General features: G+C 54.3%; 1 protein-coding gene across 2 annotated transcripts in view; it reads right to left on the minus strand.

Annotated features, from left to right (window-relative positions):
- The window catches only part of KIAA1671, a 127,358-nt gene that overhangs the window by 64,233 nt on the left and 39,778 nt on the right, over positions 1-23,347 (minus strand). Inside the window, exons 2-5 of one of the 2 annotated variants that reach the window (XM_081122670.1) lie at positions 21,578-23,221; positions 19,612-19,699; positions 15,584-18,133; positions 9,826-9,960 (exon numbers count right to left, since the gene is read on the minus strand). In XM_081122670.1, coding sequence (XP_080978796.1) covers positions 9,826-9,960; positions 15,584-18,133; positions 19,612-19,699; positions 21,578-23,166 — 4,362 coding nt within the window. In that variant the 5' untranslated portion in view covers positions 23,167-23,221. Of the gene's footprint in view, positions 1-273; positions 508-9,825; positions 9,961-15,583; positions 18,134-19,611; positions 19,700-21,577; positions 23,222-23,347 lie in introns of those variants that run through there. The other variant, XM_081122672.1, reaches the window with a different exon arrangement.

The following is a 23,347-nucleotide window of genomic DNA, read 5'->3' on the forward strand; positions in this document are numbered from 1 at the left end:
CGCTCTTGGGAAAACTCGCTAACGCCGTCCTCGTGTTTCTTGTCCCCCCCACCCCCACCCCGGCCCCCAGGCCATTTGAGACGGGCTCTGATCCCAGGACGGTCAGGACTCCCTGCTCTTCCACAAGCCCCCTCCCTTCCCCCAACACCCCTCCGGCTTGAAACAACCACCGTTTGTTAAAGAAAACAGAGACGCTGCTGGCAGGCAGGGCCCAGAAGCGAACTTGGCAGGAGGCAGGAGGGAAGAGAGACGGCAGCCTGGCCGGCCACTCACCCAGAGGCGGCGCAGGAGCTTCAGGACGCCGGGGCAATAGTAGTACTCCATCTCCGTGCCCCGGGGTTATGGCAGAGCATCCCCAGCTTCCAGTTCTTCTCGGGAGGGGGAGGCTCTTCCCGCTGGGCTTGTCACGCAGGAATCAAGTTCAAGGCGGCATGAATCATTCAGAGGCCGGCTGGCAGCCAGGGGACCAGCCAGACACCCTGCGCCCTGCTAATGGCCACGGCCGCCTCCGGGGCTGGGAAGCCGCTGCTCAGGTCCCGTGAGCCCCGCCTGCAGCATCTCTGGGGGCCTGTCCAGCGGGGCGGGTCCAGGGCCGGCTCCTCCTAAAGCCAGGGGAGTAGCCTGGACCTTCCGCCCTCCTGGAGGTGCTGGGGCTGGGGCTGGGCTTCCAGCTGTGTAGCAGCAAGGGCTAAGATGCGTGTGTGTCCGTGGGATTGTGTGTGTGTGTCAGTGTGTGAATGTGTGTTTTATGCAAGGGTGTGTTTGCGCTGGTGTGTGTTTGCGGGTGCTGGTATAAGTGTGCAACATAGTGTGAGTGAGTGATCGCGTGGTTCCTCCCCCAAAACCACATGTGGAAGGGGAGGGCCCCCAGCTTCTTACACAGAAAGGAAATAAATCAACTCGGGATCTTGTTGGGTCACACAATCCCTTCTGGCCTCATCCAGGTTCCTGCTCAGCTGCTGAGCAGCCCTGGTGGGAGCTCCTGATTGTCCCCATTACACAGAAGGGGAAAACCGAGGCCCAGAGAGGCCTAGGCTGGTCACGGCCACACAGTGAGTTAGAAACTGAGCCAAGGCTAGAATGCAGGCCTCCCGACCCTAAGTCCTGGCCTCTGTCCACTCCTGTGGGGTTGGGGGGGCTGAGGAAGGGAAACACCAGCTCAGAGTCCCCAGCTGCCCGCTGCAGGGTGCTGAGGGGAGCATCCATTTTCAGGGACTAAGGATGCAAATTATGCTCCCAAGGCCGACCCAAGACGACCCTTCGTGGATGCTTCCTTCGTAAGAGCGTGACCTTGCCAAGTCACCCCACCGCTCTGAGCCTCAGCGGCCTCTTCTGCACAGTGGAAGGGCGCACCCCTGTGGCTCAGGCTTTGCGGAGGAGCGGCCGGGGGACAATAACACACCTAGTCTAGTCCCCACAGCACTCCCACCGGCAGGCGTTACCCTGCTTAGGGCGGGCGAGGCAGCTGCAGCTCAGAACGGCAGGGGGGGTGTGGGGACTAGGCGGTGGGTCGGCCCCAGAGCCCCCGTCAGAGCCCCCTTTCCGGGAGGAAGAAGAGGGAGGGGTGTAGCCACGGGCAGAGGGGCCAGCTCCGGCCCAGCAGGCGCCTGGGCCCTTTGGGCCGCACACTCCAGCGCCACAGCCCAGCCCCGCAGCCCAGCTGGCAGGAAAGCCCCGGAGCGGAGGGAAAAGCTGAGCTCAGCAGCGAGGAAACCACGGGCGAACCGCAAAGCTCGTCCCAAGGAGGCCTGGGCTTCCTCCCTTCCCAGCGCCCGCATCCGGCAGGCCACGGGCCCGGCGCTCACTGCCCGCGGGCACCACCGTCGGGAGGCCCGGCCCTGCTTGCGGACTGGCTGGGGGCACCGTCGGAAGGCTGGGCCCCGCTCACTGCCCGACTGGCTGACTCCTGCCGTGCAGTCAGAGGGCAGTCTCGGCTGTGGCACAGCCAGAGGGCCGGGCGCTGTTTGCTGAGGGACTGGCTGATCCCCGCAGGCTGGCTGTGTAGCTGGGGTGTTTGAGTGTGTGTGTGTGTGGGGGGGGGTGTTTACTAAATAACAGTAAATCTGAGAGTTGGGCCCTGTTAACTGAGGGGCTAACGGGATAGCGACAAAGGTGGCCCTCACTGGCTGACAGACGGAATAGCTGTCCAATGCCACGCGAGTTGTCCCAGCATCTGACACGGAGGACTGGGAGGGAGATGGGCTGGCAGGGGCAGAGACCGGGGACAGGAGAGAGGGGAGCATGGTCCCTGAGAGAGAAACCTACCTGGTGGAAAAGCCAAGAAGGAGAGAGACAGAGGCAGGGAGACAGACAGAGGAGGAAGCAAGGAGACAGATGGCCTGGGAAGCAGTCAGGGTCCGAGAGGGCACAGAGCTGGGGAGCAGGGAAGAGGGCTGCGGAGGTGGAGAGGCACCCTGGCACCTACAGGATGGAGACAGAGCCAGCCCAGGATGAGGCCACCGGGTGAGGGTGGGCAGGCATCGAACCCCACTCTCCCATGCCCCCTGGAGCGGAGGCCCCCCTACCACACCCCCCACCCCAGGCCAGAGGTGACCCCTGCCTAGTCTGGGTTATCTCACTCTGGCTGCCTGGCCCCACCCTGACCCATGGGGCCCTCCTCCACCTGGCCTGGGGAACCACAGCACACAAATGCGACAAAGGTTCCCCCACACACATTGGAAGCCTTCCCTGGCTCCCCAGCAAACTGCTCCCTCCCCCCACAAACCTTGCCCACCTTCGCCACGGACCCCACTCCAGCCCTACCCCCACCCCCACCCTGTGAGCCAGGTGCCCACCCCCGGGGCTCTTGCTCAGGCGCTTCCTTGAATGCCGGCCCAGAAGGAATGTCACTGCCGGCCCAGGAGGTATGTCCACCCAGCACCTACAAAGGTCACGCCTTATTTGGAAAGAGGTCTTTGCAGATGTAACTGAGTTAAGGATCTTGAAATGAGATCATCCAGGATTTCCTGGCATGGGCCCTAATCCAGTAAGCATCCTTGTCAGAGGCCGAAGGGAAGGCTTGAACACAGAGAATGCCACCTGAGGACAGGCGGGCGCTGGAGCACGTCAGGACAGGAGCCGAAGAGCGCCTGGAGCCCCCAGAAGAGGCGGGAAGGGTCGTCCCCTAGAGTCCCTGGGGGGGGCACAGCTCTTGCCAACACCTCAATTTCAGACTTCCGGCTCCAGAACTGTGACAGAACAAATCTCTATTGTGCTAAGCTGACAGGGGTGTGGTCATTTGTTATGGCAGCCCCGAAACAAGGCGCACCCCCCTCCTCTTCACCCCGCCCACTCCTGTTCCTGTCGGGGTCTCCAGCTTAAGATCTAACCGTCCTGCCTCCGGCCCCGGCTACAGGCAGCCCCAGCCGCGGGGCCCCACGGCACCTCTTCTAGGGGAACGGTCTTCCTCTCTGTAATCTCCCCTCGCAGGACAGCTCCCCCCATCCTAACACAACACCTGGCCACAGCAGGTCCTGGACAATTCTTATTAACATCACTCACTCATTCATTCATTCATTCCAAAAAAGACGGACGGTCCAAAGAATCGTGTAAGTCCACTCAGCGTGCTCAGCTTTGAGCAGAAACTGCCACCCGTAAAAAAGATGGGAGGTTATTAAAACGGACATCAGCATTCACAAAACAAAAACAGATAGAAAACTGGCACCCCCTTCCCAGGAGTGATTTTGTTTGGGTGTTGGTTTGAGGGGGGGAGGGGAGGGAAGGAGGGTGCACTGCTTTGCTTTTTTAATTAGTTGCCAACATTTAAGCATCAGAAGAATTGCACGTAGCAATGCAGAGCCCTGGCTTCTCTAGGAAGGCGGCTGGATGGCCTGTCCGTGGTCTGCATTCCAGTGTGGGGACAAGGCAGGAACTGCACTGAGCTGTCTGGGGACTGGATCTGTCACATTCCTCCCCACAGCACTGGCCCAGACCACGTGCCGGCCCTCCCAGGCATCTGAATTTAGGACCCTGTAGGAACCCAGGCAGCCCCCTCATTGGTCACACACTCCAGGGCCCAGGCCCTGCACCAGGAGCTGGACAGAGATGGTGCTGACGTAGCCCCCACCCAAGAACGCTAGAGGGGTCTGCCCCACCCCATGTGCCCATCTTCCATCAGGGTGCACTTTGCCTCCTGGCTCGGCATTCAATGCCCTTTGTCATACAGCCTCTATATAAGGTCCCTGCCACATCCATTCCTCAGCCATATGTGGACCCTCAGGCTCCCAGCCTTTTCTCGGGCAGGGCCCTCTGCCAGGAATGCCCTTTCCATCTGTGGAAATTCAACCATCGTTCAGGCCCAACGCAAACAGCACGTTCCCAGAAAGCCCTCTGAACGAGCATGAGTCACGGAGCCCGTCTTCCCCACAAGGCTGTGAGCTCCGCTCAGGCAGGGCCTGGATCACCTTGGAGGTCCCAGGCCCTGGCACACGGCCCAGCGCTTAGTAGGTGCTCTGTGACAGTTTCCTGAGGGACAGAGAGCTCCCAGTCCTCCCAGCAGCAGTCCTGCCGACAAGGAAACCACATTTGAATCTGTGCATCCATAACAAACTGAGGACAGACCTACTGTGTGCATGGTACACCAAGCCTCGGCCACCAAAAGGGGCCCAAAGAAGCCACTCACATGACCCTGTCCTCTAGCAGTTGACAATCCCCCAAGGAATCAGGACACGGACAGAGCAGAAGGCTGTCCAAGGGGGAAACTGAGACCTAGGGAGAGGATAGCATGTCTCATAGAGGCAGCTCAGGGCACTAGAGAGGGTGTGGACGCCGAAGGCAGGCTGCCTGGGTTCAAACCCTTCCCCCGGCACTGGCTGGCTGCATGATATTGGGTTGGTTAACCTCTCTGTGCCCCAGTTCCCTCAAGAAATTAGGGGTGACGATAGTGCCTGCAGGGTCACTGGGAGGGGAAATGAGGTCATTCGCATTAAGTGCTCAGAGCCCAGATCTTGATAAGCACTCAACACATCTCAGCCACGGCTTCCTGCTGTCCTGTCAGCTCAGCCACGCTGGCTGGCAGGGTAATAGGGAGGGTCCCAAGCTGGGGTCAGCCCATCAGGACCGGGGGTTATCTACCCAATCAAGGCACCTCTGAGCTCATCCCGGGAGGGCAGAGCCAACCCAGGCTGCAGGATGTTAGAAATCACTTAAAACACGCAACTGGGGGAAAAAGGGGGCAAACATTCTTCATCCCCTCTTGCCCAGCCGGGCTGGTTCTCTGGACCCTGCAGAGGGGCACACGAGGGAGGCCGGGCAGGAAAGTGACCCAAGGACAAGAAGGAGCCAGCCCAGCCCAGGGGACCGACAAGCTACAACTTGGTGGCACCAAAAGCATGTGCTCAGGGAAAGAAGCCAGAAGTGAAGACCACGTGCCTTGCGATTCCAGTGACAGGAAACATCCAGAAAAGGCAAATCGTTAGAGATGGCAAGTAGATCAGAGGTGAACAGGGGCTGGGGGCAGGGGGAGTGCGGAGCCACTGCTGATGGAGTGATGAAACGTTTCTGGAATTAGATAGGGGTGATGGTTGTGCAAATTTGCAAATTTACTGGAAATTATTAAATTGTACACCTAAAGTGAGTGAATATTATAGTATGTACGTTATACCTCTACAAGCTTTTGGAGGGGAGCAGAAAGAAGAAAGAGAGGGAATTGGAGGGGGAGGAGAGAGAGACATCAGTGAAGACAAACGGGGGAGGGTGGTCAGGGCTGTGCAGGCTGCAGGCGAATGTCCCCGCCTCGGCCCAGCAGCTCTGATGTCCCCTTGTAAATGGAAACTGCCAGGACACCAGATGGGTAACAGAGCTGACTGACACGTGTACCTAAATCGGGGGCGTGCATTTTTTTAAAAAATTCTAAATGGTCATGAAAAACGTGGCTTTTTCACATTTAGGGCGAAGGCCCTAATGCGGAGGGGTTAAAGACGAATAATAAAATGCGAAGTTGAAGCTAGATCGCCTCCACCCTGCCCCCTGGTGGTCACTTTGAACACTGAGCCTTCTTGAATTTGGAAGGTAGGATGGAGAAACTGCAGCGAGAGCGCCCCCTGGTGGGCGCTCGGGTCATTTCTGATGTCCCCGGAATGTGGAGGCTTCCCCTGTATGAGCCTAAGCCAAGTTACTTCGCTTCCCCAAGCCTCAGTTTCCCCATAACTTGTGGCGAGGATTCAGAGAGATAACGTGTGTGACAAAAAGCTGCCAATACCCTATGTGTTAGTTGAAGACAGCTGGGTGTGTCTAAATATATATATATATATATACACACACACACACATATATATATATGCTCCTACATATACAAATGGTGAGATTTCACATTAAGATCAAGGCCCTCGGTTTTGCTTGAAACGCTGGATGGTCCAACCCCTCCCCATCTGCCACAAAGTCCCATCCCTGCCTGGCCTGGCTTCTGCGTGGAGCTCCTGACACAGGACCTCAAAGGAAAGCACCTGCAAATGTGGGTTCACACCCATTAGGATGGCTGTTATGTTTTTTTTTTAAAAAGCAGAGAATAACAAGTATTGGCCAGGATATGGAGAAATTAGAACACTGATGCATTGCTGGTGAAAATATAAAATAGTGAAGCCACTGTGGAAAACAACGTGATGGTCCCTCGAAAAGTTAAACATAGAATCACCATATGTCTTTTGAGCATTTCCACTCCCTGGTATATACTCAAAATAACTGACAGCAGGAACTCAAACAGATACTTGTACACCAAAGTTCCTAGTAGCACTAGTCACAAAAATCAAAAGGTGGAACAACCCAAGTGTCCATTGACAAATGACCAGATAAACGACATATGGTGTCTACGTACAATGGAATATTATTCAGCCTCGAAAAGGAACGGCATGCTGACACAGGCTACAATGCGGATGGGCCTTGAAGACATTATTTAAGGAAGCAAACCAGAAACAGAAGAACAAGTAATGTATGATTCCACTGATATGAAGTATCTAGAACAGGAAAATTCACAAAGACAGAAAGTAGAATAGGAGTTATCAGGGAGGGGACAGGGAGCTAGTGTTTAATGAGCACAGTTTCTGTTTGGGACGACAGAGTTCTGGAGTTGGATGGAGCTTATGGCTGCACAAAGAGAATATACTTAGTGACTATATTTTTTAAGCATGCTAAAGAGTATGCTTAAAAATTGTAAAAATGGTAAGTTTTATGTTATGTATATTTAACTACAATATATGTATATATTTTAATGATACTGCCCAGATTACTGCAACAGCCTCCTGCTTCCAGCTTATGGTCCTCGACACTTCTCTACACTGTCCACCAGAGGGCGGGCCGAGTCACACCTCTGACAGTGTCCCTGTCATACCTTTCCTGGCTCCTAGGTGCCCCTTATTCTGACCCTGAGGGCCCCTCTCATCCAGGTCTCCCTTCTCCTGCCTCACCTCCATCACTGCCCAGGTAACCCCCTGGAGCTCCTGGAAACCCACATCCTCTGCTTCTTTAAGTATGTGCATGCCATTCCCCCCACATGGGCTAATGCCTTCTTCCACTGAGTCTAGCTCTGATGTTGCTCTGGACTCCTCCAGATGCCACAATACCTCCCTCCTCCTTTGCACTTACCCAAAACAGGGCTCTTTACAGTGGCCAGCAAGGCCTGGTGAGATCTGACCCTGCCAACTCCCTCACCCCTTGTTCTCTCCACTCTAACTCCAGTGATATCATCATCATCATCATTACCATTATTAGTCGTACTACTAGACACAAGCCCCAGGGCCTTTGCACTTGCTGGTCCTACTTTGCACTTGCTGTTCCCTCTGCCTGATGTTCTCCCTCTGATTCTTCTAAATAGCTGGATCCTCCTCTTTCAGGTCCCAGCTCAAATGTCACCTCTTCAGAGAAGCCCTCCCTGACCCCTAATATGAAGTAGCCCCCAACCACCCTCTTCCTCAGTCTCCCACCTCTGGGCATCTTGCTGTGTGAGGCAAATCAGCCTTTCAATGGAGCCAGCGAGCGACGTTCCTAATGCACGTTCAATTCTGCACGACATGAACACGGCCTAACATCATATGCGGGATGCCAACAACACGCTGTGGGGAGGCAATTGCTCGCCGGAAATTCTGAGGCTGAGTGAGTTCATCTACTGCTCACAAAAATACTCTTGCGGCCAGAAAGGAACATCCTCATTTTAGAGAAGAAAAACCAAGGTTCAAGCAGGCCCATCGGAGTCACTTGCCCAAGGTCACACAGTGACAGAACTGGAACGTGAACCCACTTCTTTCAGCCTCCAGAGCCCAAAGCTAAGGTCCGAGTCAGGCTTTGAAGCCATTAGGAAGTGAGCCGAACGTCAGCACCTCCTGGTGGCCACTCCCCAGCATTGCAGACATGAGTCCTGAAAGCAGAGAAGTTAGGTCTCCCCCCCAGCCCCTTGGGGTTCAGGCCCCACCCATCCACCTCTGGAGGAGAGGAAATCAAGCAGGCAGGGGCCTCAGGGCCTGAAGGAGGGAGCCTACGCAAGCCATGCAAGGACTCCAAGGACAAAGGCTCCTCAATGACAGCCAGCGAGTGGAAGAGGAGGAGCCCGGCGACCAGGGAGGGTGCCAGCGAGCAGAGACTATAAAAAGACCGGTTTTAAGTGCTTTTCTCTCTGTAACCTTTGTCTACACACACACACACAAAAGTTCAAGTACAATCAGATAAGCTGAGTTGGTGCCACCTGAGAGTGAATGGAGGAAAGGTAAGAAAGAAATCAATGGAAGGGAGCATTCAATGAAAAAACCAGGCAGGTTTCAAATGTGTGCAAGTCTGTAAGCCTGGGGCTGAGATCCCAACGCTTGGGCAAACTTTCCGGGGCTGCTCAGCAGACGTCTCCCGTCTCCCAGAGCTCTGAGTTCCTCCGGCTCTGCAGCCCCAGCCCCACAGTCAGGCTTTTCACTCTGTTGGAGCTATTAGCCCATCAGATCCCTGCACAAACCCTGCCAGGGGCGTCCCCTCCACCCCATTTTACAGAGGAGGAAGCTGAGGTTCCGGGGAGTGAAGTTTCTTGCTCACAGTCACAAAACTGGAAGGAATGAACCTAGGATTTAAATGCTGGGGGATCCCATGTGTCAGAGACATGAGACCAGGCACAGATATTACTGACACGCAGGACACTATGCGAGCCAAAAGGGCCTGTGAGCAGCCCGGCCTGTGGCTCAGTGGTTGAGTGTCAACCCATGAACCGTGACCATCAATCACGGTTCGATTCCTGGTCCGGGCACATGCCCAGGTTGCAGGCATGATCTCCAGGAGGGGGCATGCAAGAGGCAGTCAATTGATGTTTCTCTTTCATCAATGTTTCCATCTCTCTCTCTCTCCCTCTCTCTCTCTAAAATCAATAAAAACACTGCCTCCCGTGGTGACCACCACTATCAGGGATTGTGCTGTGTGCTGGGCGCTACACACAGTCTTACTCCGCCCTCCCAGTGGCGCAGGAGAATTAAGAATCACGATCCTATTTTCCAGGTGAAGAAACCGAAGTGCAGAGAAATTAAGTAAATTGTTCCAACAGGCTAAGAGGAGATGGTGTTGGGATTCAAACCCAGGACTTTCAGACCCGGGCATATGTTCCCTTAACGGCCGCATGCCAGGCAGCTGGGGTTACCCTCTGCGTTGGGCCTGAAACCTGAGAGGGAGGAAGGCTTTCTCGGCAGAGCCACCAAATCCCCTCCACGTCGAGAAGCGCAGCAGAGCCAGTCAGACAACACCAGATTCCCCGACAGGTGCCTGCCTGGCCCTGACCCTCTCAGGGTCCACACAGCCACATTCCTGGTGGCGTCCGGCGACTGACACCACCTGAAATTTCACTCCGGCCACGCCAGTGTCACTCACCACGAAGGCCCCGCTCCTCTTGTCCTTGCAGAAGCTGTGGCTTCTCCGGGGGCCCAAGGCCACAGGGGACACCTGCCGGAGTGGTGGCTCACTGTCCTCGAGGGCATCCTCCCTCCCCAGGTCTCGTGATGGCACCTGAGACGACACAAGAAAAGGACTTTACTGGGGTTTTGTCGTATACGGGAAGAATATGCCACACCACGAGAGTCCACTCTGTACCTAAAAGGGCAAAAAGAAAATTAAAGCTCCAGAAACTCTCCCCCTCCACCCCACCCCACAGCCTCAATGACGAGAGGTAATATGCAGGATCAGCAATCTGGGTTCAGTTCGGCCCCAGCCATTTAATAACTGTGTGGAGCTCACGTGAGTGCCTTAACCTCTCTGATCCTTGACCATGTGGGAAAAGACCAATATAATAACAGCGCTCAGCTTCTAGGTTCCTGGGAGAGCCAAGCGGGGAACGGCACACAGAAAGTATATGACATTAGTGTCGCCCCAGGGGGCGGACATGCACGGGTCCCGGGCACCTGGCTTGCCTCACACTAGTCACCCCCTCCCTGCCTGTCAGCAGGGAGCCCAGAAATGTTAGCCAGCTTTCTTACTGCCACTGGTAACTTCTGGTGACCTCATTTTAGACATCTCTCCATATACAGAACACATGTGCACATATACAGAAACGGTATATAGATAGCACAATACTGCATACGCTAGTCTGAATCCTGTCATTTTTTTCCACGCGGTTATCTACAGGGGATACATCCACAGGCCAGTAAATACAAGGCTCCAGAATGTATTTTACGTGTCTCACACTTTCCCCACACAGATAAGGAAAGGAAAGCCCAGAGAGGGGCGGCACCTGCTTAAGGACACACAGCACCAGTAGAGAGCAAGGCTGGATTCCCGAGCTCTTGCCTCACAGTGTTTCTCTTTGATGAGACCCTCTGGGTCGCCTCTTCCCTCCCTGGCTGGTCCTTCTCAGCCTCCTCACATCTCAGCAGAAGGTTTAAAGGCAGGTGCATCCCGAGCCAGCCACAGAACAGGGCCTGGCCTGGGGTTAGTGCCCAATTTGCAGTCCAGGGAGAAATCAAATCAGAAAAGTACAAAGGGTTCATCTTCCTAATAAAAAAAACTCCAAGAGCTCCAGGAGAAAGGGACCGATGTTCCAGGTAAGCAAGCGGATTACAGGAGGGAAACACAAACGGCCTCACCCTTGGGGACGAGACGAGGGACACTCATCAGAGATACGAGCTCCAGGGTCTGGGACACACCTGGCTGGCAGGGCCGAGGGAAACGGGCCCTGTCTGTCGTTGCCGGTGAGGATGTGCACTGAGACAGCCCCGCCGCAGGGCAAACCAGCAGGTCCTGCAAAATGACAGCCTTGTTCACCCCTGGACAGGCGATCGCCATCCTGAGCCCCCGGATATGCACTAAGTCCTCAGTGAAAGTCGTCCACAGGGCCTTGGAAACTGTGACTTTGAGCAAAACGACAGATAGCAAAACCACCTGGACCTCAGGCTCACTGACAGAAACAACAGTCCCTACGCCATATATCTGGTCACAAAACCATCACCAAACTTCTAAGTCAAGACCCCGAACACATCTAATGTTCAACACAGACACAAATGTGAGCTACGCTTAAGAAAGACAAATAAACACAAGTAAGATGATGATTTTCTAACCCATTATTCCAGTTTGTGGGTGGCCAAAGCCTCTCCCCACAGCAAAAGGCACAGGGCGGGCACCCACCCGGGACAGGACACCGGGTCCATCACAGGGCCGCTCAAACTTAAGACGGGACAATGTAGACACACCAGTAACCAAGTGCACACCTCTGTAGTGGGGAGGAAACCAGGGTCCCTGGAGAAAACCCTCGCAGACACGGGGAGAGCGTGCAACCTCCACACAGACAGTGGCCCGGCAGCAAAGCCATTTTTCTCTCGTTAACATCATCACAAAACAACGTTGAATGAAATGACATCTTTCCAGGACCTGCCGGACCTGTGCATGTGCAAAATGACGCAGGTACACACAAGGTACGTACGTACTAGCTGTGTGACTCAGGGCGCCCCGCCAGACCTCTCTGAGCCTCCATTTCCCCATCCGTGCAGCAGTCAGAAAGAATGAGCCCTCTCCCTCTGTGGCCTGAATCCCAAAACTCTCCACGATGCATTTATGAAAAAAAAAAGGCAAGCGGCAGATCTGTGGGTTCAGCAGAAAACCTCAACCCAAGAATCCCTGGGGAGCTTTTAAAACTAACCAAGGCGGACCGCACCCAGGAGATCCCTATGGAACTGGCCTGGGGCGAGGCCCCTGCATTGCTTTCTTTTAGGATTCCCGGGGTTACTCCCATAGGCAACCAAAGTTCCAACCAGTTGCACAGAATTCTCTTTTGGTGAAAAAAGAAAGCAAAAATAAGACTATGCATTCCTACTTGCTTGTATTTTCAGAAACTCTAAAGGAATTTGGACCAAGGAGAATGGAAGTGATTACTGGGTGGGGGGGAATGGAAGGAAGTGGAACTAGAGGTATGGGGCAATTTTTACTCCATATCTTTAAATATTTTTAGAGCTGTGTGAAAATATTCCCTCTTTTGAAACAAAAATAAGTAATTTAATTACATGAAATACAATAATCTGGTATGGGGCAAAGTTTCGATAAATGTTTAAGTGGAAAAAAAAAAGAGAAAGGAAGGGTAGGAGGGAGGGAGGGAGCGAGCACTTTAATTACAGTCACACCCATGTAGAGTTGAGCAGAACTGGCTGTGAATCAAGAAACCCTCACCCGAGGAAGCAAAAATGTGCATCAAAATGCTCAATGAGCCCTGGCCGGTGTGGCTCAGTGGGTTGAGCATCGAGAGGTCACCAGTTCGATTCCTGGTCAGGGCACAAGCCGGCGTTTCGGGCTCGATCCCCAGCAGGTGGCGTGCAGGAGGCAGGCAACTGATATTTCTCATCCGTGTTTCTCTCTCTCTCTTTCTCTCTCTCTCTCTCTCTCTCTCTCTCTCTGGCTCCCTCTCCCTTCCTCTCTCTCTAAAATCAATAAAAACACTGACATTCTGCTTCTAACTCCCAAACTGAAACCAACCCAAATGTCCATCAACAAGAGTCTGGATAAAAAAGTTGGGGCTCGACCAATAAAATAAAGTACTTTGCAACCATTCAAAATAATGAGGTGATTCACTGTTTTTTTACTGTTAAGGTTAAAAAAGCAAGTGGTAAGGTTTTCTGAAGGATGTCGCCGTGCTTCAGAAGGCAGTATGTACGTCACTACACCTCGATCTGTCTCTACCTGGGTCTAGACCAGGGATCCCCAGCCTTGGGGCTGTATCCACGGGAGGCTGGATGACTGTCTGCGGTGGGCCTGTCCTGGGCACTGGAGGGGGTTGAGCAGCAGATCCCTGGTCTCCAGCCAGTCGACGCCAGGAGAAAAATCCTCCCCAGTTGTCACAATAAAAAAGGTCTCAAACTTAGCGAAACGGGCCCTGGGGGCAAACTGTGCAAGACTTAGAAGGAGAACAGTAAATGGGCCTGGAGGGGTGTGTCCCAGTTCCTGGGCCAGACTCCTCCTTTGGGGGGAGATTTTCTTTCTAAACCATGTTTCTATAACATTTTAAATTTTACGCCAGCATGCACTACCTTCTGCAATAAGGAAAATACAATTATAAATAAACATATATATGATTGATAAGCAACTCTGAAGTACAGTAGAGTCCCAGAGGACATCAAAAACTGTCCCAGGGGCTGGCTGCATCTGGGAGACAGAAAAGGGAAGGGGCCCCAGGGGGACACTTTTTTAGGCACCCTTGTAAGGTTTGAATTTTCAACCATCATTTCGCACTTCTGTATGGCTTGTATCGATTTTTATTTTTTAAAGAGGGAGAACAAAACATCTTTGGGCAGGAGAGAAGAGAAACAGGGAGCTGGTCCAAGGCCTCCCAGTCCTTAGTGAGGAAACGGATCCCCTGACAACAGCGTTGCTGGGGCCCCGCACACCGCGGGCGGGCGTCCAAGGCCAGGCTGGGCCCTCCACAGCTCGCTGACTCCCCGCTGCCAGCAGGGCCCCTGAGGAGGCACCGCAAACAGCCTCAGTGTCGCATTTCCCCGGTCTCCTCCGTCTCCCAGAGTTCCCACAATAACAGCCTGGAGGAGGGGACAGGTGGGTCCCTTCTGGAGAAGCACCTGTACAGAGGCCAGAGCCAGAGGCCAGGCCCGGGGCTCATGCCCACTGCGTGCCCAGTCGTCTGAATGTGGTCATTGGAAGAGATGTGGGTTCAAAGCCAGAGTCCAGCCCTCACCTTTGGTGAACCTTCCTCTCATGATCTCTATTGATATAATTCTATTGTCTCATTTCCACAACATCCCTTTCCAGGTTGGACCCCTCTCTTTTTACAGATGAGGAAACTGAGGTTGTGGGCACTAAATTGGTTTCCACACTGCCCCCAGAGCACGCCGTGTTTTTTTCCCACCTCCAAGCCTTTGCACACACTGTGCTCCTGCCAAGAATGCCCTCACCTCCCCTAATCAGCTCATCCAAATTCATATCCAGCCCTCAGGCATATGGGCTCAAGCCAGCACCTCCTCCAGGATGCCTTCCTGGGTCTCTTCTCCAGTGCCTCACTCTGAGCCGTATCATTTCCTGGCTGTGGATCACTGTGTCCCTTCTCCCCACCAAGATTAAAAGCTTCCTGAAGATACTAGCTTTGCCACTCGGTGCTGTGTGACCTGGGACAAGTTACTTAACCTCTCTGAACCTCAGTTTTTTTCCCATCTGTACAAGACAACCATACCAGCCCCACACTCAAGTACACAGCAGTGGCAGTGGTGTCCTGCTGCGTGAAGGTTTTTCCTTCCACCCCTGAGCGTGGTGCCAGGCAGGATGGAAGAGTCTAAATGTTAACAGCCCCAGAGACAGCCTCAGGCAAAGACAGAAGCGAACCGGAAAATAAATACTCCAGGTTCCTTGCCCCTGGGACCAGGCAACTCAGAAGTGATCTGTGCTGCTCCACAGAGGTCTCCAGTGAGAATGAGGCTTAGCTGCCCAGAGTGGAGCCTTGATGACCTGCCTTCCCTTCTCCACCTCAGTCGTCCCCTCCTCCAACAGCTCCTCCGGGCACCACCTCCTAAAACAACTACTTGCAAGAACCTGCTCTGTGGAAACCCAGACCACAAAGGAGGGATGGCCATAAGGCTCCCATAAGATGGCTCATTCACACATTCGACAAATATTTCTTGAATGTTCACAAAATGTCAAGCAGGGTGCTGACTACTGGGGTACAGTAATGAACTGGATACAACATACTGGAATACAGCAGGTGCTCAATAAATGTTACCTGTTATAATCATCATTCTAGGCCGAGGTTTCAAACTGGTGGCTAAATGGAACCAGCAGACACAGTTTTTGGGGGGTATAGGGGGAGCTGAACAGAATTTTTTAATAAGCTGTCCTCATTTCACAATGGGGAAATTACATATAAAAACCTGGATTTTTTTTTTTTTAGATTCTCTTGATAAATCAGATCTACCATCTCGGGACCACCATTCTCACTCGTCAAGAACCAGAAGGAACTGAGCAGCAATTACCCCTTGAGATAAGGCATGAGCTTTCCATTTGCCACAATTCCCGCCACTCCCTAGGGTCTCACACCCAGCCTGACTCCTCATTTACTTACCCACCTGGCCCACATAGGTTCTGAGTTTGATACCCCCAGGCAACATCTTTAACTAATATTTGACAACACAGAAACAGCCTTCCTACTCACCTTCTGACTGTCTCGAGTCCCCGAGTCCCGCCGACAGGGCCCCATTTTGGTCTCCTTGGCCTCGGAACTCTCCCCAGGCAGGCTGGGCCTCCCTTTGGGCTGCTCTCGCCTCCTCTCTCTGGCTTCCTGCATGATGCACAGGCCCTCTCGGATCTTGGCAGGGGCGCCCTTCTCCGAATAGGCCCTTTTGACGTCCAGGGGTGACCTTCCATAGTATTGTGGGCGGTCGCCCCACTGGGCCACGTGGCTCTCCTCTCCCCTCCCAGAGGATCTCCTCGGGGTCCCTTTCTTCTGGTCAGCTGGGGACGATTTAGGCAACACACCGGCTCCCCCGCCAGGGTCCTCCCAGGCGGCTGGGTGATCCTGACGCTTTGCACCGTGATGTTTGTTAGCAAAGGCCTTTCTTTCATCCTCGGGGATTCCCGAGATCTTCCCGGGGCCCGCGGGGCCAGGAGAGGCCCCCGGCTGTTTTTCAGGAGCCGTGTGCGGCAGAGCCCACAGAGGAGAGCTGAGCTTGGTGTTTGCGGGGGCCCCCGGGCTCTCGGCCAGCTGCTTGCCAGGGCCAGGACTAGAAGGGTGGTTTGTTTCAGCCAAAGTGGCCTGTTTCCAGGGACCCTCAGCTTCGGGCCATTCCTTCAGGCTCCTCCGCCTCCGGTCCACCCCGCCTCGCTGGCCAGGCCGCTCCTGGGGCCCGCCGCTGGGCTCCGCGGGCAGCCCCTCCACCTGCTCCTGAGCCTCCTGCCTCCTGTACTCGGCCATCAGGGCGTCGATGTCAAGGACGCTGGATCTGTAGCCGCCTTTGATTTTGCCCGGGGACGTCTCGGTGACCGCCTCGGTCCTTCTGACAAGGAGATCGCCAGCTTTCGGGCGACTTTTGAAAGCCGGGGTCATTTGGGGAGCGCTACTGGGGGACGCCTTGTTCCCACTGTCCCTCTGGTCTTCTGGTCGCCGATGAACACACACAGTGTCGGCATTGATGATTCTTTCAGTAGAAAGATCCAGAATCCTGTCCCCAAGAGGCGATGAAACGCTTGTTGGCTTTGGAGTTTTTGAAAAGCTCGTATTGTCACGTTCTCTGCCCTGAGCCCAGTTTTTACTGCCCCTGGTCTCCGGGGGCTCTTCAGGGTTGAGAGAAACCAAGGTAGAAGTTAAAGCTTGAGGTGATGGAGGTGGAGCCGTTTTTCTAGAATGTTCCGTCAACTTTTCAGGCGCTGACTTAACAATGCTCTTTGTCTTTTGAGTATCGGGTATCTGATAGGTCACTGCAAAAAATGTCGCCTTGGGTTCCCCAGAGGACCCCTGCTTCACTGGGAGAGCTGGGTCCCGTGAAATACCTGGGTCCCCGTCCTGGGCCTCCACCCTACTGTGGGATGGTTGAGGTTTCCTTAAGGCACCGGCGGTGGGGCTCAGATAATCTGGGCGTCTCTGCTCCACCTCCGAAGGGCGTTCTGGGGGCAGGAAGCTGAACTCATCAAACTTCACGTCGTGGGGTAACGTCCGCCGTCTCCACCTCTCGAATCTCTGGTCCGTGGGGCTCCCCCTCCGCATCCTGACTTCAGGCTCCTGGGCCGGCCTCCGGTCGCCCTCGCCAGCAGCCGCCACGAGGGACCCCTTCGGCACACTCCCTTCCGAGCCTTTCTCATCACTGACCACCAGAGTGGCTTTATGCCAGTTCCCGGCCACCCCACCTTTCCACTTGGGCGACAGGCAATTGCCCCCGAACGTGTCCTTTGGCTCTCGGGAGTCAGGGTTGGGCCCGCTGGCCTCCTGTGTCCCTCGAGCTTCCCAAATCAGACTGGCCCTTTGGACGGACCCCGTCTGACTGTCCAGCCGGCACTCTGGGTCAGCAGAGGTGACCTCAGAGGACAGCTGCCTCCCCTTTAGCGAGAGCCGGGACCTGCCACTCCGGAGCGTCACAGCTTTTTCCTCGGGCGCCGAGGGGACAGCCTCACTGTGCGCCCGCTCCCCCACCGCGTGCAGGACATCATACTTGGGCTCAACCCTCTGTGACCTGGGAGGGTTTTCCAAGCCCTTAAGTAAAGGGTTATTACTGTGTTTTTCGCCCAGAGGGTGCTTTTCCAGGAGAGGCACATGATACTGTTTGGGGTCACCATTCAAGAGGGGAGTCCGTCCCAATTTGTCTGTGTCGGGGTTTTCAAACCACCTGGAGTTCTCTTTCCTGAGGATCGGCTTTTCTGGAGGGTCCTTCCCCAGCCATGAGCCTCTCTCGGGCCTGGATCTGGGCTCCAAGACGTGGGTCACAGCCCCAGGGGGTGCAGCTGAGGGACAGCGTCCCGACTGGTCAGCCACAGTGTGTCTCTCCACATGATGCTCAAACACTGTGGCCCTCACAGTCTGGAAGCCTCCGTCATCTTCTGGAGTGCTGTCTGAAGAGCTCAGGGCCCCAGCCAAGCCTGCACCGCGACAGCTGTTGGGGACTTGGTTAGAACTGTCCTTCTGCGATGCCTGCCTGGACTTCTCCCGGGGCATCCCAGGCTTCCAGGAGCTTCTCGGAGCAGACGGTCCATCCAAACCAGACCCTTCCTTTTGCTGAAAAAAATAAAAAAGAAACAGTCCACCTTAAGTTAAAGGATTCAAAATGGGAAGGAAGAAGTTAAAACCCCAACAGTGAGATACTATAACAATTTAGAGATGGAACCCATCCAGCGTGGGTGGGGACATGGGGACATGGACACCCTCGGACATTGTTGGAGAGAACGTAAATGGGTACGACTTTTGGACAGTATCTGTTATGATTTTACAATTCTCATCTCCTTTAATCCAGCCAGTTTCCTCTCAGGATTCCTTCTTTGCTCCTGAGCACAAGTCTACGTGAGCACTGCCATTCAGAGCCGGCTCACCTTTGTTAAGGATTTAGGATGGGATGGGGTACAGATGGGCTTGGAGCCAACCTCTGGTGTTTAAAACTCTGCATAAGTGTCTTTAAACAATGAAACCTACACCTACCATGTGATCCAGCCACTCCACTCTTAAGGATTTACCCAACAGAAAAAAAAATAAATGTCCCTACAAAGCCTTGCCCACAAATGCTCATAGAAGTTTTATTTACAATGAGCCCAAACAAAGGGTGAATGGATACACTGTGGTAGGACCATGCAATGGAATACTACTCAGCAATGAAAAGGAATGAATTATTAATACATGCTACAATGTGATGAATCTTGAAATAATTATTGTGTGTGAAAGAAGACTAAAAAAAAAAAAACAAAAAAAACCCAGTTCTATTTACAGAACAATCTAGAAAAATGCAAACTAATCTACTGTAACAGAAAGCAGGTCAGCGGTTGTTCTGAGGAGGAGGAGAGGGGAGGGATCACGAAGAGGAAACATGCATGCGCTGGATGTTCATTATCTTGAGTGTGATGATAGTTTCACAGGCACATACATACATATGTCAAACTAATCAACCTGTATACACTTTAAATCTGTGCAGTTCACTGTATGTCAATTATACCTCAATAAAGCTGCTTTTAAAAATTAGAAGTCTGCCTGAAGCACTAACCACAAACCAATTACACCTAGGAGTTACTTTATGAGCTTTTTCTTATGAAATGAACTAAATAAAGGTACTTTTTGAGCAATTTAATTGCTGGTAATTTTCCTCCTGAGGCTGCTTAGGTGAAAGTCAGAGTTAGGAAGGGAGCAGGGAAATAGAAGGGGTTTCTTTACTATTAACATTCTTTAATCTTTATTAATTTCTTCATAAAGCAGGCATTCCTACAGAGGAAAGCCATGTCTCTTTTCCTCTTTGCACGGAAAAAATAAATACCTGGCGAATGAATTTGTAAAAAAGCATTTAACACAAAGGAACAGGGAATCACGCCCAGCAGGCCAGAAGGGACTTTAAAAGTCCCGGCATTAAAGGGAAAACTGTCTTATTGCTCATGAGAGGCCTCTGATTCTTTCTGGGTCTTGTAGATCATAAAAGCTCTTCTAATAAGAAGAGCTACCCATAGCCAAACTACCCATAGCCAAACCACCCATAGCCAAACACAACAGCTCCTTACCTTTTCTCTCGGCTCCTTAGCAAGCTCACCACTCGGCTCCGAGCACCTCTCATACTTGACTTCATTGCTTGATGCTGAACTTGAAAACCTGGTATAGAGATCCAGGTTACTTGGCTGGACCAGCAGCTGTGGCTCCCTCCGTCCCACACCCCATAACTAGCTCAGGGACCCACGGGTGAGATCAGCGTCGAGATCATGAAAGCAACAGAGCCTGATTTGCTTTGAGAAAAACATGTCCTTTCTGGTTGCCAAACCAAGAGAGAAGGGCCCGGAGGGACGGCCTACCTTAAACACAGCATTGTGGGGGGAGCAGGAGCCCCAGGCTTGGGGGAGGAGACCTGGATGCTAGTGCCAGCTCTACCAGGTGGCCTGGAGCTTGGGCCAGGCTTGTGACCTCCTCACCTGAGCCTCTGTCTCTTCATCTATAAAATGGAGATAATTAATACCTCCCTATCGCCTTTTGTAGGGCGGATAAGAGGCTCCTCAAAGCCCTAACAGCCTCGTGAGGGCGTTCAGGGAAGACCGAGGGTGCCCCAGGAGGGATAATTAATGGTTGTTGTTGGCAACCACGGGCACAACAGCAGCCCCACCGCGGACGAGCCATGGGACTCTGGGCAGTGGGCTGTCGTGGAATGTGTGGGGGCAGGAGGAGCCTGTCTCTGCCTCTCCAGGTGACTTTGGCCAAGTCATTGTCCCCTTTCTGGGTCTGTGTCCCCACTTGCAAGGGGGAAGAGGGAGGAAGGGGAGTTGTGAGCTAGAATGTTTCCTTCTCTGGAAAGTTCCTAGAGTGGATGCCTAAAGATTAGTTCGGGGCTGGGGGCGGCAGAGAAAAAAAAAAAGGAGAGAGAAATCAAACCTCTTCAACTTGACCCACACTTGGAGCCTCAGTTTACCCATCTGTCCGATGGGAATAATCCAAGGCACTGCAGGGAGAGGAGGCTTGTGAGGGCCCTGACACTGATGCCCCTTTTTCTGTTGCTCTATGAACTCAGGGGCTCTCAGGCCTACACATGAGAATCCCCTGGGAAGCTTTAAAAAAAAACAAGATAGGAGCCCTTCTCCCCAGACCCACTGATTTGGAATCTCTGGAGGTGGGACCCAGACAGTGGAATTTTTTCCAGGTGATTCTAAATGCTGAGAGTCACTGGTCTAATTCTGGCCCGGCTGGCTGCCCTAGTTCCCAGGGCTGTGGGGGGGGAGTTTGTCCAGAGGTCCTGCCCCCTGGATGTTCCATCCCCAACAAGGTATGTCAGTGGCATGCATGTCATTACTGAGCTAGTGGACACGCCCAGTGGCATCTCCCTGTTGTAACCAAGAAGCCACTTGTGGGAAAACAAAGGAACACGAGATGTCAGAGGCCAGGCAAGCTTAGAGAATAATTATTAACTATCAGGGTTATTAATATCATTTAAAGCTACAGTGCATTGAAGGCTTCCCATGGGCAGAGAATAGATTCCCGGGATTCTGTCTCTGAGTCTTTACCTTTAAGAAAGGTCTTAGTATCGTGAGATGAAGAAACGGAGGCTCAAGAGGGGAGGCGACTTGCCCAAGTTATCTTGACCCATCTAGTTTTATTTTGCAGGCCCCTCGTGGAGGTTTCAGCCATATATTAAGTGTCCATAGACTTTAGGAAAGGAAAGCTTAGCTATGGAATACAGCAGACTCCCCCCAACTTCCTCATGGTGCTTCACCTTTCCTATCCCAGTCTGTGAAATGGGCACAATATCTCCCAAGTGCAAAGATGAGAAGGGACAAGAAAGCCGAGCTCCTGGCCTCACTGCTGGCACACAGCTCATCTGAGAAATGGAAGCTAAGGCCGCTTCCTCTTAAGGCTGTGAGTGAACCCAGAGAGGAGGGGTAAGGTGTCCAGCCTGGAGCCTGGTGCCCGCAGTACCCGGGGGTCCTCTGGTGGGCGGTTTGAGGCAGCTCAGGGACAGAGTGAACCCCATGGGACATTCCCACTTACAGTTTGGTCATATCCGCCGACAGTGGCCGCGCCTGGAAAGCCTTCCTCCTGACCTCCAGCTTGGCCTTGGAGCTCTCGGAGGCCCAGCCTTTGATCCGCTCCTGGACGCTCACCCCTGCTTTCTCCGGCTCTGGAGCAGTCAATGGGGACTCGGGGGTGGCCAGTGGGGCTTCAGACCCCACTGCCAAGGCCAAGGAGCAGGTGCTGTCCTCCCCAAACAGGCTGAGGCGCTTCTTGACACTGCCCCTGGAGGCCCACTCTCCCCGGGTCCGGATCTCCCCATCGGACACTCTGCTCTTGACCTCGGCGATTTCTTGGCCTTTGTCTGGCCTGGGCGAAGGGGACTCGGGAGCCTTCTGTGGCTCCCCGTCCAGCTGGGCTTTCTCCTGCCCGGGCTTCTGGTCGTCTGTGGAGGTGGCCCTGGCCGAGCCCCCCGCAGTTCTGAGGCTGCCCAGATCCGCCTTGGACATCGCCTTTTCCTTCCGTTCTCGGATCCTCTTGGTCACCTCGAGGAAGTCGGAATCTGCCTCAGAAAGCGGAGCCTCTGCTTTGACCAAACGCTCCCCATCCACTCTGGGCTCCGGGTTGGGCCTCTCGGGCCCCCGACGCTGGGCCGTGGGACCTGCCGCGGCCTGGTCGGCCGCCTTCCTCAGCAAGGCCTCCCTGCTCTCAAATGGGGCCGTGAGGTCCATGGACAGAGGCCGGGGCCTCCTCACCCACGTCTTCTCCGGAGGGGTGGGGGGTGCCTTCCCCATCGCAGCCACCCCGCCTGGGCCTGGCTTCTGGGGCTGAATGGATTCCGTGAAAATAGCCGACACGGGCCTTCTCCTCGGGCGAGGCCTGGGCTCCACGGCGGGGCCACCCGCGTCCTCCACGCCGCTGGCCTTTGACAGACGTTCCTTTAGGCCTGTCTCCTCTTGGGTGGCAGCTGGCCTTGTGTCCTGAGACAGGGAGTCCGGCCAGGGAAGGGTGCCCCCAGGCTTCCGCGCGGGCAGAGCGGGCTTGGCGGCCACTTCAGGCCGCGAGCCCGGAGGGGACTCCTGAGACACACCTGCCTTGGCCTCCAGGGACACCCCTGCCTTGGCCTCCGGAGCCCCCTCACTGAGCCCCTTCCCCAGGGCAGGGCCGGCCTTGGTGGTTTCAAAGAGAATCAGGGAGCTGGGGCTGGGCCGCAGGGCCGCAGGCTTGTGGAACAGGGACGAGCTTCTCCTCAGCCCCTCCCCGCCGCCCGCCTCCTGCCCCACCAAGCTGGGCATCCTGTCGCCCAGGTCCTTTGCCGCCCCGTCCTGGGGCGACCCACAGGAAGGCGAAGGCCTGGAGGGGCTGGGCCGCAAGGACTCCCCGGGGGGCTTCACGTCCGGGGCCTTCCCCTTGAAGAAGGGCTTGGGGGCGAGTCTGGGCAGAGGCAGCAGGCGAGCGGGGCTCCCGAGGGGGCTCTTTCCTTCCAGGAGCCGCGCTGAGGGCGCCCCGGAGGCGTCACCGGCCTGGCAGAAGTAGGTCCGCTTCAGGGTCTCCTCCTTGGCGATCTCCCCGAGGCCTGGCACTCCTGTCAGGGACGCTATGGAGCCGACTTCGACCCGCGTCGCCATGGTTACGGTTGAGGATCCATGGGGATTCAAAACATCCGAAATGCAGAAGCCACTGCTAAAAAAAATAAAAAGGAAATTTAAAATTCAGTCAGCGTCCTGGTGGAAGCTGACCAGAGCCCCGAGTTCTGGACAACAGCTCCCCACCGACGTGGCCGGGCGAGCCCGGGCCAGCCTGTCCACC

Source organism: Miniopterus schreibersii (assembly GCF_964146895.1).
Source record: "Miniopterus schreibersii genome assembly, chromosome: 20".
NCBI lineage: Eukaryota > Metazoa > Chordata > Mammalia > Chiroptera > Miniopteridae > Miniopterus > Miniopterus schreibersii.